Source organism: Ceratotherium simum, chromosome 10, assembly GCF_057802395.1.
Source record: "Ceratotherium simum simum isolate JZ-2026a chromosome 10, ASM5780239v1, whole genome shotgun sequence".
Classification (NCBI taxonomy): Eukaryota; Metazoa; Chordata; class Mammalia; order Perissodactyla; family Rhinocerotidae; genus Ceratotherium; species Ceratotherium simum.
The window spans coordinates 77,085,321-77,106,610 of NC_141909.1; the positions used below are offsets into that span (position 1 = coordinate 77,085,321).

The following is a 21,290-nucleotide window of genomic DNA, read 5'->3' on the forward strand; positions in this document are numbered from 1 at the left end:
CTCCATTTTATCTCCTCTATGTATTATCTTAGAGCTTACAGAAAATTAAAATATGCATCCTTCAACTCATCATAATGTACTTTCAAATAATATAGTATTTCATAAACAATGTAAAACACAGCAGTATAATTCCATTTACCCCCTTCCACTCTTAGAGCTCTTACTGTCATATATTTTAATCTCACATAGGTTATCAACTCCATAAATTTTATTTTATTTTATTTATTTTTTTTTTAAGATTTTATTTATTTTATTTTTTCCCCCCAAAGCCCCAGTAGATAGTTGTATGTCATAGCTGCACATCCTTCTAGTTGCTGTATGTGGGACTCGGCCTCAGGATGGACGGAGAAGTGGTGCCTCAATGCGCACCCGGGATCCGAACCCCGGCCACCAGCATTGCAGCGTGCGCACTTAACCACCAAGCCACAGGGCCGGCCCATAACTCCATAAATTTTAAACGGTCAATAGTTTTCTAAACAAAAGATATAAATATATAATTTTTAATAAACTGATTTTGTGCTTTATAATAAAAAATATATGTATTTGGTCTTCATTCCCATTTCTGGCATAGAGCTCCTAAGACCCTTGGAATTTCCTAAGGGATGAGAATCATAAAGATGTCTTTTGTTATGTTAATGAGGTAACTTTTGGGCCATACCTAAGGATGGAAGCTGGTTGCCAGGAAAACCAACCATGTGATTAGAGGGTTTGAATTTTCAATCCTCCAGGGAGGGGAGAGGGGCTGGAAGTTAAATCAATCACCAGTGGCCAATGACTTAATCAATCACGTCTATGTAATGAAGCCTCCATAAAAACCCCAAAGGAGAGAGCTTCCACGTTGGTGAACACGTGGAGACTGGGGGAGAGTGGCATACTCAGGGAAGGCACGGAAGCTCTGCACCCTTTCCCCATATCTTACCCTACGCGTCTCTTCCATCTGGGTGTTCCTGAATTATATCTCTTCGTAATAAACTGGTAATCTAGTAAAGTAAAATGTTTCTCTGAGTTCTATGAGCTGCTCTAGCAAATTAAACTCACGGAAGGGATGGTTGGAACCTCTAAACTATACTCGGTTGATCAGAAGCACAGGTGACAACCTGGACTTGCAATTGGCAGCCGAAGTATGTGGGGTGGGGGGGGCCAGTCTTGTGGGACTGAGCCCTTCACCTGTGGGATCTGACACTATCTCCAGTAGACAGTGTCAGAATTGAGATGAATTATAGGACACCCAGATTATGTCACAGAGAATTTCTTGTTGTGGGGAAACCCCAATACACATTGTAATTGGGAGCAGAACTGTAAGATCTTTTATTTTTACTCACACATTTACTCTTTCTGGTGATCTTTTTTCCTTCTTGCAGATCCAGGCTACCATCTGGTATCATTTCCTTACAGCCTAAAGAATTTTTTTTAGCATTTCTTGTAGTGCAGGTCTGCTGAAGACTACCTCACTCAGATTTTGTCTGAATAAGATGTCTACTTCACTTTCATTTTTGAAGGATATTTTACTTAACTACAGAATGACAATTTGTTTCTTTTGGGACTTTATTCCCTGTTTTCTGGTTTCCATTGTTCCTGATGAGAAGTCAGCTGTCATTCTTAACACTGTTTCCTCCCTACCCGTAATGTACCTTTTTCCTCCCGCTCCTTTTACGATTCTCTCTTTAACTTGTTCTTTTAACAATGTTACTATGATGTGACTAGATGTCAGGTTTTCTTTAAAACCTGCTGAGCTTCTTGGATCCATTGGTTGATATCTATCATCAATATCCAGAAATTCTCATCCATTATTTCTTCTGCCCTATTCTCGCTCTCTCCTCTTCTTCTGAGACTCCAATTACATATGTGTGAGACCATTTGATATTGTCCCATATTTTGGATGCTCTGTTAAGTTTTTTTTTCTTATTCATTTTCTCTTGTGAATCAGTTGGATAATTTCAATTGACTTGTCTCTAACCTCACTGATCACTTCTGCTCATGTCCAGTCTGCTATTAGGCCCATCAAGTGAATTCTTTATTTCTGATACAGTCATGTGCCACATAACAATGTTTCAGTCAACAAAAGAATGCATATATGACAGTGGTCCCATAAGTTTAGTACCATATAGCCTAGGTCTGTGTAAGTGCACTCTATGATGTTCACACAACAACGAAATCACCTAACAACACATTTCTCAGAACGTATCCCCGTCATTAAATGATGCATGACTGTACTATATTTTTCAACTCTAGTATTTCTTTGTTTCTTAATAGTTTCCATTTCTCTGTTCAAATTATCTATTTCTTCACGCATGTTAACCTTTCCCATTCTGTCCTTCCTTTTTTTATTCTTAGAATTTCCATATGCTCTGCTCACATTACCCATTTGTTCTGGAACTACTTTTTCCATTAAAACCCTAAGCATTTCAATCATAGTTATTTTAAATTCCTGGTCTGATAATTTCATGCCATATCTGAAATCTAGTTCTGATGTTTTCTCTCTTTTCAAACTCTGTTTTTCTGTCTTTTAATATGCCTCAATTTTTTTGTTGAAAGCCAGACACAACGTACTGGGTAAAATGCACTGGAATATGTGGGCCTTTGGTGATGTGTTGATAAGGTGTAGGCGAGGGAAAATGTTCTCTAGTCCTAAGACTTTTTTTCTAGCCTTATAACTGACAAATAAAATTGTATATATTTAAAATGTACAACATGATGATTTGATATGCATATACCTTGTGAAATAATTACCACAATCAGGGTAATTAACACATCATCACCTCACAGTTACTTTTTTTTTTTTTTTTGGTAAGAATGCTTAAGATCTACTCTCTCAGCAAATTTCAAATATACAATACAGTATTTTTAACTATAGTCACGTCACTATGCTGTACATTAGATCCCCATAACTTCCTCATCTTATAACTGAAGGCTTACATCCTTGACCAGCATCTCCCTGTTTCCTCCACCTCTCAGCTCCTCCCCTGGTTAACAACCATTCTACTCTTTGTTTCTATGAACTTGACTTTCTTTCTTTTTAAATTCCACATATAAATGAGATCACACAGTATCTGTCTTTCTCTGTCCAGCTTATTTCACTGAGCATAATGTCTTCTAGGTTCATCCATGTTGCAAATAGCAGGATTTCCTCCTTTCTCATTTCCTGTCTCATATTCCTGTTGAATAATATTCCACTGTATGTATATACCACATCATCTTCATCCATTCATCTGTCGACGGTACACGATTTGGTCTCAGTCTTTTGGCGAGCCTAGGCCCCTGAGTCTCACCCTTCCCCTCCCCACTTAGGAGAGACAGGCAGTCTAGAAGGGGCTGGAGTTGGGTATTTCCCTTTCCCCAGGTCTGTTGGGCTCTGGTAAAAACCCACCTCCCTCGGGCTCTGGTGAAACGGTTTCTTTTGAGGGCAGGCATGTTAAGAAGAACTGAATGTATGATTGTACTTCAAAATAGTTACTTTTCCCCTCCCTCCGATGGATACCCCAAGGGGATTTTTGTCTGATCTTTACCATGAGAACCTGGTAGGGCTCCCGACAGGAAAACTTACAAAAGCGTAGGAGCCACACTAACACTGGCCTACCTGGAGCTCTCCACACTCCAACTTCTCACTGGACCTCCAGCAAGTCTCCAGCTGCAGTTCAGGTTTCCCTACCCAGGCACTGGCTCCCTCAGACCTCCTCATGGGTTTCTGCAGTGGTCAGTTCTGATTCTCTGAACCCATCTGTCTGTCTCTCCAAATCTCAGGGCAGCAGTTTGTCCTGTGACCTGTTCTCTGACAAATCTAAGAAAAGTTGTTGCTTTTCACTCTGTTCAGTTTTTTTCTCATTGTACAGATAAATGCCAGACCAGAAACTGGAAATCCCTTCAATATATTTTTCATAGCTATTTTAAAGTACTGATCAGTTAATTCCAAAATTGGGGTCATGTGTGGATCCTGTTTCTACTAACTTCTTTTTCTCATGATTATGAGTCACATTGTTCTCCTCTTCCACATGTCTCATATTTTTATTTTTTGCTGGACAACGCATGTAGGAGAATAGTAGAGACTGAAGTTAAGAATGTTTACTCCTAGAAAAAGGCATACTTTAAGGAAGAATACTACTTGAGGCTGCTGATAATCAAGTCAGGTACCTGATATGACAGTGATCATAGTTAATAAAATTTTAGGAAAAAAATTAAAACCTTTAAAATCTTTCCTCAAAGTTTTTATACAGTCTGCTCTAATAACTGTAAATCAAAACAATCAGAAAACATCTATAAATCACTTAAGACACTTTTCCATAAGCCTATAAACTCATGAAATGGGAAGAATACAGATGACAACACCAGAAAAGTTTGATGTCAGGCAGAACTGAACATTCAGATGTGTCTGACTCTCCAACTTGGGCTCTTAAGAATCATTCTACATTTAAATCTTGCTCTGTTGAAATCACTCTAAGGAAAGGAGAAATGAAAAACAAGCTAACTCATAATTACTTCTACAATGCCATTAAGCAAGTCTTTCTGATATTCCAGGTCAAATGGTGGGTCAGGAAAGTGCTTGAATTCCTAACAATCCTGCTGTGGGGCAGACGGGGTTCTTATTGTATCTGCCTGCAATTCTAATGCTGACAGAACTTTTATCTTCTAGTTTCCTAATTATACATTACTTCTTACCTCCCTTCACTGGTTTTCTACCTTTGTCTATGAGAAATGCAAATACTTATCTCAGTCTGAAGCATTAATTTTTTTTAATTCTTGCTGTTTCTTCTAGTCACCTCCTGCCCAGATACACCAATACATTTTCTCTTAACTTACCCTTAACTCTAGCTATAACCTGCACAGAGATGTACTTATGATCTATTTCCTGTATATACTGCGTTTGAATCTCCCCTCTCCCCCCCAAAATCCCATTTGGCTAACAACATTCAAGAAATCTATTCAGTGCATGCCTTCAAAATATTTAAATCTCCATTCTGATTAGAACTGCACTGGTATAATCAATTAATACAACTCCAAATTTCAGCTCTAATTACATAAAGCAAATGTACTACAGTGCAAGCCCTTAAGGAAGTATTTTTATGTCGATTCAGAATTTGGTTTGATATGAAACATAACGTGTACCATAAGGAGTATTAATAAAAATATTAATCACTTATTAAAATATTTTAGAAGAAAAGAGACTTCCTTTGTCATTTATGCAATTATTTGAAATGTGGAAATTAACGGAAAATAGATTTTGCAATCATTTTTTTTAAAGAGAGGCATATTTAAAATTAATGGAGTCTTGGGGCCGGCCCCGTGGCTTAGCAGTTAGGTGCACGAGCTCCGCTGCTGGTGGCCGGGGTTCGGATCCCGGGCGCGCACCGACGTACCGCTTCTCCCGCCACGCTGAGGCCACATCCCATATACAGCAACTAGAAGGATGTGCAGCTATGACACACAACTATCTACTGGGGCTTTGGGGGGAAAAATAAATAAATAAAATAAAAAATAAAAGAAAATTAATGGAGTCTCAGAATTTTGGACCATTTGTAAGAACTATCTTTGCTCTTTATGAGGAAATTTGATGACTTTAGGACATAAGAAATCTTAAAAAAAATAATAACCAGAGATGTATGTACTGATTTTATATAAGAATTTATGATAGTTCCCCTGCAACAAAGAAACAATGTATATATCCAACAGCAGGAAAATGGTTAAATAATTATGGCATATCAATATAATACAGTAAACTCTAGCTTTTAAAAAATGAGTCTTATAAGAATTAACAAAGATGTTTGATATATTAAGTCAGTACATAACCATCATAGACCAATTTCCCCCTATTGTATCAATAACAAAATATCAAAGTTTTCTTACAGGGGCAACAAGCAAAAACTACCAATCATGTAGCTGGAGCATGTGAGAAGACGGAAACCTTGTCCTTAGATGACCTCAAGCCACCTAGGAACCAAAAGTTTCCTAACTACGGAACTCAACGTGATGAGAAAGCAGCTCGGGGAATCTAATAAGAAGCAGGGGTCCCTTGATTTGTAGTACAGAGGCCTTATAAAACCCTTACACTTCCACCATCCAATCAGATTCTGCCAAACTAGCGTTTTACATAACCACTTCCACTCTCAACTCCTTAAAAGACTGTCACAGCCTCAGCTCATGGAAGCAGATTTGAGCTTTGCCTCCTGTCTCCTTGCTGGTCAGCCAAACAATAAAGTTCCTTCTTTTCTCAAAAGCCGGTGCCATGGTATTGGCTTCTATGTGCGTCACACAGAGGGCCCTTGCCTGGTAACAAGTATAAGCTACAAAACCATATGTATAATTAAATATCACTTTTAGAAAGATATATACAAAGCATTATCAATGATTTCCTCTGATTAATGAAAATTCTGTAATTTTTTTCCTTTGTGTTTCCTGTGCTCTCTAAGTTCTCTGTGTTATCTTATTAGTACCATCAAATATAACCAAAAACCTTGGGGTGGGGGGATGCACTAAAGGTCTCATTCCTTTCTTTGTGACATCTTGGGGGCATTCTTAAGAGGGGAAATGTAAGATAGCTATTATCACAAGAACAAAGAGAAAAGAAGTAGTAAATCGAGCCTATGAGGTATTAAAAAGGACTTGTGTCATCCTTAGTACATATGCCCCATGTTCCCATTTCCTTTTTTAAGCAAATTATATTAAAATTACATTATCAGTAGGAATTTGATTGCAAGATACCATAATTTTAATTGAGCAACTAGCTGATAGGAACAAGAGCACTCAGATTATTAATCAAGGAAAATGATGAAAAGCTCTCCTGATTTAATGTTAATTGCTACACTAAACTGTTATTATTTAAGGGAAAAAAAATCAATATTCCATAGCTAGAAAACCACATAACACACTATTAACCAAAACTGTTTTAAAAAGTAGCTTTCCTGCCCCCTTCCATTCCTCTTTATCATTCATATTAAAAGTTAGTAACACTCAAAGACTAATTTTTTATTTTATTGGATAAAGTTTTGAAAGCTTTTGATCTATTTTCTTTAACTATAAGGCTGTTCAAGTTACAAATTTCCTCTCTTTCACTTCTATGACTGTTTCTAAACTCAATACCAATAATCAATATTTTCTCATTGAAAAGGTTTCAATTCCTTGAAAAGCCTGGTAAAAATCTAATGCTCACAAAATTTCTGGCCCTTTAAAGTCAAGTGTCTAATTTGGATGTAATGGGAGCATGGTAACTGGTAAAAACTTACTGATTTCCCAAAAGTTATATAGAGTTGTAGGGGCTTCAGAGGTCTATTTGGTATCTAGGACCAGATTCTTCTCTTGCTTTATGCAAAGTCATTTATATCCTTATGACCCTGATCTGCCCCCAGAGATGTGAGGAGAACCAGAATGATGCAGTGAATCAGGGCCTCAATTGCTTGTCTTCCTTTTTGGAAAAAAACAAAAAAAAATCCTTCTGGCCTCCTGGTCTGTTCTTCCTTCCCTAGACCTACCAGAGAATTAGTTATCCTGGATTATCATAGTAGGTCTCCCAGGGCAAGTCTTTGCTGCTCAGGCAGGTATGACTAGTCTAGGGTCAAGGCAAATACTTAAAAGTGCCCATTGGGATTCCCCCCAAGATGGCATTTGTAGACAGTCTCGTCTCTCTCTGCATTGCTTATAGGAAGTTCAGATAATTGTACATCACCTATCCCTCATCTGGGGAGTGGAGGTATTTGGGGGGTTAACAGGAGTGTGGGAGGGTAGGCAGAGAAGTAAGGGAAATTAAGATGGTCCCTTTTTATCTGGACCTACTGAATAACGGTCAGATACTCAAAGGAATAAAAAATAGATTCTGTTTTGACTTTATCTTGGGAATTAATACTCAGTAAAAAAGACTTTTAATACAACAGATTCATTCATTTCTAAAACTTTACTTTAAAAACAACTGATGAATGATTACAAAATTAGAAAATAACATAAAATATTCTTTTAGATTTGTATTCTTCCTAACAATTTCAGATCATTAAAAAAATGCATATAACTTTCCTCATCTCCTATAATATATTTCTACTCAGTTAAAAATACCACAAAAACTAAAGATTCGCCTAAAATGTAGATGTCATTTATTAAGTGCTAGTGTTGTAGCAGGTCATAATAATTCAACGTTTCCTATTTTATGACCATACTGATGTCACTCATACATGCTTTTTAACTTCTAAGTACTCACCAAATTGATTTTATTTGCTGTATGTTGCACCTAGAGGGGTACTGAGTGAATAAACACTAATAAATAAGTCACCAGTAATCATGCTATTCTCACAATCTCGCAAGTGATTCCTAGCCTCTTGTTTTAAAGCTTCCCAAGTGATTCTAACAGAGGCAAGGTTGAGATCCACTGAAGCAGCCTAACTAAAGACTGGCTGTCCTTGAGGCCAGCACCCATCCCTGGTGTGCTCGTGAGGCTACCGTGACTCATGTGTACAGAATGTAACCAAGGCTACAGTGGGGCATCAGCTTCCTATTGCTGCTATTCCTATTGGATCAAATTACCACAAACTGAGCAGCTTAAAACAATACAAATTTATTATCACATAGTTCTAGAGGTTAGAAGTCTGAAATAGATCTCATTGGGCTAAAATTAAGGTATTGGCAGAGCTGTGTTCCTTCTGGAGTCTCTAAGGGAGAATCCATGTCCTTGCCTTTTTCCAGTTTCCAGAGGCTGCCTGCATTCCGTGGCTTATGGCCTCTTCTTCCATCTTCAAAGCCAGCAATGGCCAAGTGAGCCTTTCTCACATCACATTACTCTGACACTGATTCTTCTACCTCCTTCTTCTACATTTAAAGGACCCCAGTGATTACACTGGGCCCACCTGGATAATCCAGGATAATCTCCTTCTCTTACAGTTAGCTGATTAGCAACCTTAATTCCTCCTTGCCATGTCACATAACAGGTTCCAAGGATTAAGGCATGAAGATCTTTGCAGGGGCTATTATTATTCTGCCTATCACAAGTGGACTACATGGAACAACACATACTGTGTGGGTAGTTTCAACTTACCAGAGACTGTGGCCCAGCAGGCACCATAAACACGAGTAACGTAACACTACTGAATAACATAGTATGAGATACAGCTTGACTATTAAAACTTGAACAGTTTGTATTGATTTTCATCACTTATCCTCTATGCCAATAGTCATTTCAGCCATAAAACCAAGAGACTAAGGCGTTCTTCAAACAGAAACATTTTCACCCTTCAATAATTTACAAGGTTATCTTCCCGTAACTATATGAATTTATACATTCATCAACAACCACTACCAAAAATCAATTGTAATTAGTTTAGATTCCAGAAGAACTCTATTTTAAAACACATTTTAAGTAATTTCCAAGTTACTTTTGCCTTAGTCAATGATTATAGATACATTAAAAATATATCAATAACAATACAGTACAATTCTTTTAAAGAAAAAATACTTATCACAATGTTTCTTATTAAAATCAACAAAAGTACTTGAGTTTTTAAAAAAACATCCTCCTGTGCTTAAGAAGGGCATTACATAATGATCAAGGGAACAGTCCAACAAGAGGATATAACACTTGTAAATATCTACGCACCCAGTGTCGGTGCACCTAAATATATAAAGCAATTATTAACAGACATCAAAACAGAAATAGACAGTAACACAATAATAGTAGGGGACTTTAACACTCCACTTACACCAACGGATAGATCATCCAAACAGAAGATCAATAAGGAAACATTGGCCTTAAACGACACACTAGAACAGATGGACCTAGTAGATATATACAGAGCATTCCATCCAAAAACCGAAGAATACACATTCTTTTCAAATGCACATGGAACATTCTCCAGGATTGATCACATATTAGGCCACAAAACAAGTCTCCATAAATTTAGGAAGATTGAAATAATACCAAGCATCTTTTCTGACCACAACGGTATGAAACTAGAAATCAACTATAGGAAGAAAATCAGAAAAGCCACAAATACATGGAGATTAAACAAAATGCTACTGAACAACGACTGGGTTAACGAAGAAATCAAAGAAGAAATCAAAAAATACCTGGAGACAAATGAAAATGAAAATACGACATGCCAGAATTTATGGGATACAGCAAAAGCGGTTCTAAGAGGGACGTTTATAGCAATACAGGCTTATCTCAACAAACAAGAAAAATCTCAAATAAACAATCTAACAATGCACCTAAAGGAACTGGAAAAAGAGGAACAAACAAAGCCCAAAATCAGTAGAAGAAGGGAAATAATAAAAATCAGAGCAGAAATTAATGAAATAGAGACCAAAAAAACAATAGAAAAAATTAATAAAACCAAGAGCTGGTTCTTTGAAAAGATCAACAAAATAGACAAACCTTTAGCTAGACTCACCAAGAAAAAAAGAGAGAAGGCACAAATAAGTAAAATCAGAAATGAAAGAGGAGAGGTTACAACAGACACCTCAGAAATACAAAAGATTATAAGAGAATACTATGAAAAGCTATATGCCAACCAATGCGACAATCTGGAAGAAATGGATAAATTCTTAGAATCATACAACCTTCCAAAACTGGATCAAGAAGAAGTAGAGAATTTGAATAGACCAATCACCAGTAAGGAGATCGAAACAGTAATCACAAACCTCCCCAAAAATAAAAGTCCAGGACCAGACGGCTTCCCTGGTGAATTCTACCAAACATTCAAAGAAGACTTAATACCTATCCTTCTCAAACTCTTCCAAAAATTGAGGAGGGGGAAGCTCCTAACTCATTCTACGAAGCTGACATTACCCTGATACCAAAACCAGACAAGGACAACACAAAAAAAAGAAAATTACAGGCCAATATCACTGATGAACATCGATGCGAAAATCCTCAACAAAATACTAGCAAATCGCATACAACAATACGTTAAAAAGATTATACACCATGATCAAGTGGGATTTATTCCAGGTATGCAGGGATGGTTTAACATTCGCAAATCAATCAACGTAATACACCACATTAATAAAACGAAGAACAAAAATCACATGATCATCTCAATAGATGCAGAGAAAGCATTTGACAAGATCCAGCATCCATTCATGATAAAAACTCTGAATAAAATGGGTATAGAAGGAAAGTACCTCAACATAATAAAGACCATACATGAGAAACCCACAGCTAATATCATCCTTAATGGTGAAAAACTGAAAGCTAGCCCTCTAAGAACAGGAACCAGACAAGGATGCCCACTCTCACTACTCCTATTTAACATAGTATTGGAAGTCCTAGCCAGAGCAATCAGGCAAGAGAAAGAAATAAAAGGGATCCAAATTGGAAAGGAAGAAGTGAAACTGTCACTATTTGCAGATGACATGATTTTATATATAGAAAACCCTAAAGAATCCACCAGAAAACTTTTAGAAGTAATAAATGAATATGGTAAAGTTGCGGGATACAAAATCAACATACAAAAATCAGTTGCATTTCTGTACACTAACAACGAAGTAACAGAAAGAGAAATTAAGAATACCATCCCATTTACAATTGCAACAAAAAGAATAAAATACCTAGGAATAAACTTAACCAAAGAGGTGAAAGATCTGTACACCGAAAACTATAAAACATTTTTGAAAGAAATTGAAGAAGACACAAAGAAATGGAAAGATATTCCATGCTCTTGGATTGGAAGAATTAACATAGTTAAGATGTCCATACTTCCTAAAGCCATCTATAGATTCAATGCAATCCCTATCAAAGTTCCAACAACAATTTTTCACAGAAATAGAACAAAGAATCCTAAAATTTATATGGAACAACAAAAGACCCCGAATAGCTAAAGGAATCCTGAGAAGAAAGAACAAAGCTGGAGGTATCACACTCCCTGATTTCAAAATATACTACAAAGCTATAGTAACTAAAACAGCATGGTACTGGCACAAAAACAGACACACAGATCAATGGAATAGAATCGAAAGCCCAGAAATAAACCCACACATCTATGGACAGCTAATCTTTGACAAAGGAGCCAAGAACATACAATGGGGAAAAGAAAGTCTCTTCAACAAATGGTGTTGGGAAAACTGGATAGCCATATGCAAAAAAATGAAAGTAGATCCTTACCTTACACCATACACAAAAATTAACTCCAAATGGATTAAAGACTTGAATGTAAGACCTGAAACTGTGAAACTTCTAGAAGAAAACATAGGCAGTACGCTCTTCGACATCGGTCTTAGCAACATCTTTTCAAACACCACATCTGACCGGGCAAGAGAAACAATAGAAAAAATAAACAAATGGGACTACATCAAACTAAAAAGCTTCTGCACAGCAAAGGAAACCATCAACAAAACGAAAAGACAACCTAACAACTGGGAGAAGATATTTGCAAACCATACATCTGATAAGGGCTTAATCTCCAAAATATATAAAGAACTCATGCATCTCAACAACAAAAAAACTAACAACCCAATTAAAAAATGTGCAAAAGACCTGAACAGACATTTCTCCAAAGAAGATATACAGATGGCCAACAGACACATGAAAAGATGTTCAAAATCACTAACTATCAGGGAAATGCAAATCAAAACTACAATGAGATATCACCTCACGCCCGTTAGAATGGCTATAATTAACAAGACAGGAAACAACATGTGTTGGAGAGGATGTGGAGAGAAGGGAACTCTCATACACTGCTGGTGGGAGTGCAAACTGGTGCAGCCACTATGGAAAACTGTATGGAGATTCCTCAAAAAATCAACGATAGAACTACCATATGATCCAGCTATTCCACTGTTGGGTATTTATCCAAAGAACTTGAAAACACCAATTTGCAGAGGTACATGCACTCCTGTGTTCATTGCAGCCTTATTCACGATAGCCAAGACTTGGAAGCAACCTAAGTGCCCATCAAGGGACGAATGGATAACGAAGCTGTGGTATATATACACAATGGAATACTACTCAGCCATAAGAAACAATGAAATCCAGCCATTTGTGACAACATGGATGGACATTGAGGGTATAATGCAAAGTGAAATAAGTCAGAGGGAGAAGGTCAAATACCGTATGATTTCCTTCATTAAGTAGTAGATAATAACAACAATAAACAAACATAGGGACAGAGATTGGATTGGTGGTTACCAGAGGGGAAGGGGGGAGGGAGGAGGGTGAAAGGGATAATTCGGTACATGTGTGTGAATTCGGTACATGTGTGTGGTGATGGGTTGTAATTAGTATTTGGGTGGTGAACATGAGAACATGATGTAATCCATGCAGAAACAGAAGTATAATGATATACACCTGAAATTTATACAATGTTATAAACCAATGTTACTGCAATAAACAAAAAAACAAAACAAAACAAAAAAAATAAAATAAAATAAATTTCTGTTGTTTAAAAAAAAAAAAAAAATCCTCCTGTGCTTGAGGCTACCAGCATGTGAAATTTCATGGAGGATTTTCCAGTTATTAACCGAGTTTCTGAAAAGTTTAACTGTGAAAACCTGTCACTCAAAATGCAGTGTAAACCACCTAAACTGAAAAAGAGTGGGATGAAGTGAGAAAACAAGATAACAATTTAAATGTAAAAGTTAGGGGAAAAATATAGCCATGCACCGCCCAACAACGTCTCATCAATGACAAACCACATATATGATAGTGGTCTTATAAGATTAGCACCATATAGCCTAGGTGTGCAGTAAGCTATATCATGTAGGTTTGTGTAAGTGCACTCTATGATGTTCGCACAACGATGAAATCACCTAATAATGCATTTCTCAGAATGTTTTACCACTTCAAAAACCTTTGAAGGGAAAAGCATTTTCATGCATATTTGGGTCTTAAAACATGGACTATTCCTTGGGTATTTCACATTACTGTTCAAATTAGAATAATAGAAAGTCTTTTCTTCCTTATGTTTGCATTTGCTTGTATTTATATAACCTATGTATGTAATACATACATGGTACTGTATATATCTAGCAATTATCTTTGACCTCAATTTGGCAGTCAGTACCTGCATTTTAACTTTTAACTTTTAACATTAAAACTTTTAACTTTTAATTTTAAATTTTAGTAGGCTAAAATAAGCAGATCTCACTAATTTTTGGCTTTATTCTTTGATTCATTTGGAATATTATTTAATCGACAAATATTTACTGATTATCCACTCTGTGCCAGGCATATTACAAGTGTTAACTAGCTTTCAATTTATAACATTTTTAAAAAACAATTAGTCCTGTCCAAGTTCAACAAAATAATTCACTAAAAGTTTTATCTTCATTTTAATAAGCTTTTAAAAAGTAACACTACTTTAAACCTACACATTTGGTCTTATCTAATAATTTGTGAATTGGTCAATTCTAACTTTATGTCTTCGTCACGTAAAGTTGGTATTGCAAGACCAGTGAGGGAGCAACAGTTAATTTCACACTGGGAAATTCGGAAGGGAGGGAAAGAGGGTGGGAGGTTCTTTCCTTCAAAGCTATGGTCTCTTCTTTGGACAATCACATAATTGTTGAATAGAAATCATATTAAATCAAACTTAATTTAATATTAAAATTAATAAAATGTCACTGGTAATCAGAAAAAAGGAATTCTAGAAATGCAACGACTTACTTAGACTGCTTAGCTGGCGGATGATAGCAGCAAGAGTACTGTTAGTTACACACTCAAGTTCACTGGTGATCCCCTCGGGCAGGGCTCCTCGGCACAAGTGCCGGGGTTCGATGTTCCTCTTCACTAAAGGCATGGTTCACAATCTGAAAATTAAAAAGACATGTTTTTAAAGCTCATATTCACATTTTAACAAATCTAGAGTTTTAATTCCCTTGAAAATTGAAAATTTGAAAATTCCCAGGAATTTTCATTATCCTATCATTTCTACATGAGAAAATCAGCTAGCTAAATATGCAATAGATGTTGAATTACTTAAATGAATTTTATAGATTTCAAAGACAGATGTACAGTACAATCCTACTTTTCTAAAAAATAATATATGCAAGATTTCCAGTCAAGCATGAGCGACTGAATACATGCATTTTTACCTTCCCTCCCTCCCCACTAAAATGGCAAGAGATAGAAAAGGCAGAAGCCCACAAGTACTAAGAGCAGGAGAGAACACAACAGCCCCACACTGTGGGCTGAGTCAGCCAGACTAAGACACAGAAAAGGCCACACATAGGCTGCAAGAGGGACTCGAGAAGTAAGCCCACCTGCACCACAGAACCTCTCCCAGAAAGGCTCAGGAATAGGAGGCACCCACATCTATGAAATGCGGGAGCAGGCAAAACGGAGGGGTACAAAAACAGGAGGACTGGCTTTTAAAAATCTGCTCATGAATTCCTTCTCCCTTCCTGTGCTATTCCTCCTCCACTGCACCCAGCATGCTTTACTCTCTGGAAAAGGTGAATTCGAAGATTAAGACTTGAGACACTAAGCACAGCTCAAGGTCAGGGTAGGAAATGCACTGAAACCAGGAGTATTAAGTCAAAGCCTATTCTGAATGGTAAGAGCAATCTGCTCCCCATCCCCACTCCCCACTTCCCTTCTCCACGTGGCTCCCTGAAACCTGGCAGCCTGTTTTTACTCCCTACCCAAAGAGACTGGAACATTTCTCCCTGGAGAATGTTTGAAAAGAAAAGATCTACAAACATTGACAGTGAGGCTGGGCGCTTCCCCCTACTGAAACTGCCAACTAGGTCATCCTACAGTAACATCTGTCAATAATCTCTCCCAACAGTTTTCCAATCAACTTTTAATGCCTTAAATAAGAACAGATAGTAAAGCATCACCAGACACTTTAGGAAAGCCTTCCTCATTATCCTGGGAACTACTTTCACCTCTCTCCTCAAAAAGTACATTATAAATAAAATAAGATCTCAACTTTTTGTTTCAGGAGGTATGTAGAGTTTCAAACCTACTACTCATGCAACAAATCTACTGCTCACGTAACAGTAGAAAATCCAATTATTAGGTGTCATCTTGACAAGATGATCATACTGCCCTACTTGCAGGAGCAGAAAATACAGGAAGGCCTAGGACTTTGGTGACATCTGTTAGCAGTCAAATCAGCCCTGAAATGCCAATCTGGAATTCTTGTTATGTGAGACAAATAATATCTTATTTGTTTAAACCACTCTAGTTGGGCGTTCTGTTTCTTGAAGTAAAACTTATTGCCAGCTGGTACAATAATTGAATGGTATACTGTATGGTATACTGTACCTAAAAGAACCTGGAATATGGTTAAGCATATAATAAATCTTTGTCTTTCTTCCTCCTTTCTTCAAACCTTTGTTCACGCACCCAATAAATACTTACTGAACACCTACCACAGACCCAGCGGCATGCGAGGCGACAAGGACCCAATGGAAAGTGAGAGCAGACAAGGTCCCCCAATGGAACTTTATTCTACTGAGAAAAAGCGATAGGGATCCAACCACACAGGTTAATGGACATGGGGTTATGGAACCATTTGTGAGGGCAGAGTGCTGACCTCTTTGAGCAGTCATGGGCAGCCTCCCTGCGGACATGACTGCTGACCTGAAATCTGAAGGGTGAATTAGGGCTAACTCACAAAAGGTCCCGGGGCAGAAGTCGTGTGGGGAATGAAGCAGGGGAGGGCAAAAGTGGGTGACAGCTGTAAAGGAAAAGTTTTGTTCAATTATCCAATTTTTTTATGACTGTTTCTGCCTTATGTCCATTAAGGTGGTGGTTGAACACTGACCATGTCAGATTCAAATACTACCTCATCCACTGACTTAGGCCGACTGCCTATAGCACATCACTTCACCTCTCTCTGCCTCAGTTTCCTCTCTGTAAAACAGAGATAACAATAGTACCTACCTCACAGAGTGAGAGTGTAACGAGTTATTACACATAGAAATCACTTAGAACAGTGCCTGGCATATAGTAACATCCAAAAAATTTTATTTTATTAATTTTATTATATGTTATATGTTGTTATAATGTTAATTATTATTCCTACCATAGGAATAAAAAAGGAACAGTTTACTCTTCGAGGATAAGGCTGAACTACAGAAAACAGACAATATTTACATAAAATATCTGCATAAAAATTATGAAAAGAAGAGGTCCACCCCCAAGGAAAGAGTACTGAAACAGGAAAATTCTAGATCTACAAGTCTCTAGGTGAAAGTATAAAAGATTTACCATGAGTTGTCTTTTCCTTCTGGGAGAATCAATTAGAGCAATAGGATGGTAACTAATCACAACAAAATAAAGTAGAATGCCTCTTAAGGAAAAGAAAAAGAATAATCATTAATAAACTTAATGAAAGCATAAAGTGTGGGAAAGAAAAGTACTGACAAGTGATCAGTAAGGATTCACTCCATGAGAACTAGAAGGAAATCAAGCAACAAAAACCATGATGCCCATAAAGAAGCACAGAGCAACGCAGGGCGGAGGGTGCAATGGAAGGACAGGGGTGGCCATGCTTCCTAACATGGCCCAGGTGGGCTAACGACCCAAATGGACTGAAGGCTCTGAATTCATCAGCAGTCTGCTGGTGACGCTGGTTTGTGAAACTGGCCCAAGCAGGAATTAGCTTTTAAATAATTTCTCAAAAGAGGGTTTGGGATAAACATAAGATTTAGGAGCTGAATGCTGACTATGTATATAATAGTTCCCTTTTTCCACATTCATTTTGTATTTATTCAGGATGAAATGTCACTCTTTTCCCATATTTTTAAACCTGACACGCCCAGAAACTTGCCAGTACAGCATCTCCCCAGCCACTACCCACATGTCTATGGACCTACAAGTGGTCAAACACACAGAATCCTAATTATACACATACCACACAGAGGTCCCACCAGCATATTCAAAACATGGCCAATGCTAGTTAAAGACCTTCCTCCCCCTTTCCCTGAACTGAGCAGCTCCCCAATATCATCTCTTGATCTGTCAGCTTCACTATACCTCACATTTTCTATTAATACACTATATTTTAAAACAATAGAGAGGTCTGAGAAGGATTCAGAAGAAGTAACATGTCAGCTGTTCATTCATTTCTCCACTTATTATTCCAAGCAACTTGCAGGAGTCTATGTGCCTGCTACCAGGCCAGCAATGATGCTTGTCTTTTCTCCCAAAGTGGACTATGAACTACCCGAATTTAGGAACTGAGTCTACGAATTCTGTGTTCCCCACAATGCCTTTCACGGTCCACAACAAACTTGACCATTCAAAAAATGTCTGCTGATTATATACCCACATAATATACATAAGTTTTTCTATTCGGCCTTCTCTTTGGGCACTTCACGTGTTGTTCCAGTATTTTAGCTCTGACTAATTAATCTTAGCCTTCATTTCTCACTATCGTTATACCTTTATCTGGAGCTCCCACACTTGTCTAAATACAAAGGACAACAGAGAGGACATGCTACTGTCTTCACAATTTTAGAAAAAGGGTTTTGTAGTTCTTTTTTAAAGTTCTAATCACCTAGCAACGACTTGCACGGCTTTCCAATTCAATGTGAAGTACTCTAACAGATGTATTTTTTCCCAGATAGCCTTTATGTTATCTGACACTAATCCAGGTTTGAATAAACTGAAGAGCAAGAAAGAGGTAAAGGAGAAAATGTTGGGTCAGTCATTACTCTTGAAAATGCTTTGCAATTACAAAACAAACATATAATGAACTAACCCAATTAGTTACCAATGAAATGCTTAGTATGCCTCTCAGTTCCTTCATCAGAAGAACTATGACCCATCCAACTCATTCTTCAAAGTCATTCTATATGCTAAGAAAAAAAAAATCAACGATTGCTAATCAAACATTTAAGGATTATTAGAGGTTACATAAAGTAGTACTGTTAAACCTGTAGTTTGCCCAACTTTTATAGGAAATGTCTCAATTTAGAGAGACACAGCCTGGTTCACATAACTGTGAACTAGATTCAAGACACAGCTGAATCCAGGCCAGAGTCCTTCCCTAGGAACTTGGATGTGGAACCATGATATCCAGATTGGTTGCCACTCTCTTGAATAGCAGAGATGGATAACTCTTTCATCACATGAAATGGAGACTGATAAACTTTGTCAGCAGCATGAAATTAGAATAACTGAGAGAAACTGGCAAAGACAAGAGAAAGACAATGACTCCCCAAAGGCTTTGCCCAATCTCCCTTGGACCACAGAAAACTAAGAGAGACACTGCTCCTCTCTCCCCTTCACTAGGGGTCAGACTTGCATCTTCCAGCCTTTTCTTGCTTCCTCTCTATTTCCTTTCACACAGGCATTTCCCCTAATCAAATCCTTGCAGGTGTGGATCCCATCTTGACATGTGTTTCTGAAAGAACCTAGTGGCCCTCAGAGTGATCTGAGTAAACAGGTGGTAAGACGAGGATTCAGGACTTGCTCATGTACCACTCTGCAAGTGAAAAGGATGCTGTCCTAACTGATAGTCCCTGCTGCAGGGTCCTGGTCTAATTACTACAGATTTCACTGGTAGTGATGTGGAAGATGTGCTGGTGGAAGAAAATGCCGTGATAGGCATAATAATGCAGACACCTGGAAGATAGAGAAGGAAAAACAGCTAGAAAAACAACAGAGTTGACTAGTTACTGCTAGGGTGTACTGACGCCCTGCAGAAGGATAATGAGATACTGAAAGCTGTTAGCACACAGTTAATAGTTAAGTGTGAGAACATCAGAGCCTTCCTGGTGGGTCCTCATCATGACCTGTAATGGAACTGCAGACCCAATTATGAGAGTTACAGAACTCAAAACATTTGAATGCTCAGTCAAGGTAGGTCTATTACGCAGATCCGGGCTGTGGTAGAGAAGACCTGGGATCCTAACAACCGGAACAGGGACTTCTGACGGATGCCCATGATGATGTTGAGTCCAAACACCTTCCCACTGCCCACCAGGACCCTCTAGAAGTGGTAAGCACACCAATGAGCTGGAAGATGCTGCAGAGGCCTCTCTCCCACAAGTCAGCAGGTGCTCCCTGCATTAGCTGCATGCATCTCTTCCTGGATGCCAAGCTGATAACTAGTGCTGGGCCTGATGAGGGAGGAAAGAGATTGACATCATGCTGAATGGACAGAACGGGCAAGTGGTGGGTGGTTTGTACACTGGAGGCCTTGGTAAGACACCTGTGCTCCCAAGTGTAGAAGATAAACTCTATGAAGATTTAGGGTCTGGCAACTACACTCAAATTTCTAGGGGCCCAGTGGTCAGAGGCATGCTGGGATATCCCCTCCTAAGTAAAAGACCAATTTTACATCCCCTACCATAAAGAAGGAGGCACAGTGCCTGTTAGGTTTGGTCCTGGGAGCAACGCACCTAGGAATACTGCTCTGGCCCAAAGACTGGGTGACACAGCAGCTGCCAGCTTTGAGTGGGGCCTGGAGCAAGACAGGACTCTGCAACAGGGCTAGGCTATGGTGTAAGCAACTGAGCTGTTTAGGCCATATGACCCAGTGGACTCTGGCTAGTAAGCATGGAGGCGTCAGCAGTGGGAAATGATGCAGTATGGAGCCCATGGCAAGCTCCATGGGGAGAATCAAACACATGCCCCTGGGATTCTGAAGTCAGGCCATGCCATCACAGCAGAAAATTACATGCCCTTGGAAAAAAAGCTCTTGATGTATTACCGGGCCCTGGTAGACACCACAGAGCACAAAAGGACCAGGTGTCCAAGGCTCCCATGATGAGCTGAGTTTGTCAGCGAAGTTATTAAGTCGACTAGCAGCAGTCCAACATGAGATGGAAATGGTACACCCGGGATCGAGCCAGAGGAGAACCAGAAAGTACAAGTGAGTCACAAGATCAGGAAGCCCAGACCTAGAGTCACCCATCACAGCTGCTTATGCCTCCATGCCTTGTACTTCTAGTGATACGCTGACTCATACAACCAGCTGAGGCTCGTTTACAGACAGGTCAGCTCGACACATGGGTGCAAGACAAAAATGACCCCTCGCTTCATTATAACAGCATTCAGGGATGGCCCTCCAAGACAACGGAGAGGAAGATCTTCCCTATGGGTGGAGCTGCAATATACCAGTTCACCCTGCTTTGTGCAGACAGAGACACAGACTGAGCTAAAATATTATCCCTAAAAATATATAGAGATACCTGGGCAGTAGTCAACAGCCCGGTTGTGTGGTCAAGGAACTGGAAGGAAAAGAACTTGTTATCAGTACGACAAGGTCTGCATAAAGGCTTGTGGGTGGACATATGGGAGTGGGCATAGTGCGAAGACTTCTGTATCATATGTTACCCCCACTACAAAGTACTTCACCATGGAAGAGGCACTGAACACGAAGCAGACAAAATTCACTAGCCTTCAGCCTCAGTGCCCCCAGAATTGA

The 21,290-nt window shown here is 38.6% G+C and overlaps 1 protein-coding gene across 5 annotated transcripts in view; it reads right to left on the reverse strand.

Annotated features, from left to right (window-relative positions):
* WASF3 (WASP family member 3) overlaps nt 1–21,290 on the reverse strand; it is a 129,545-nt gene that overhangs the window by 33,042 nt on the left and 75,213 nt on the right. For all 5 annotated transcript variants that reach the window (XM_087436279.1, XM_087436276.1, XM_087436280.1 and 2 more), the window contains one exon: nt 14,570–14,712. In XM_087436279.1, coding sequence (XP_087292405.1) covers nt 14,570–14,702 — 133 coding nt within the window. In that variant the 5' untranslated portion in view covers nt 14,703–14,712. The remainder of the gene's footprint in view (nt 1–14,569; nt 14,713–21,290) is intronic.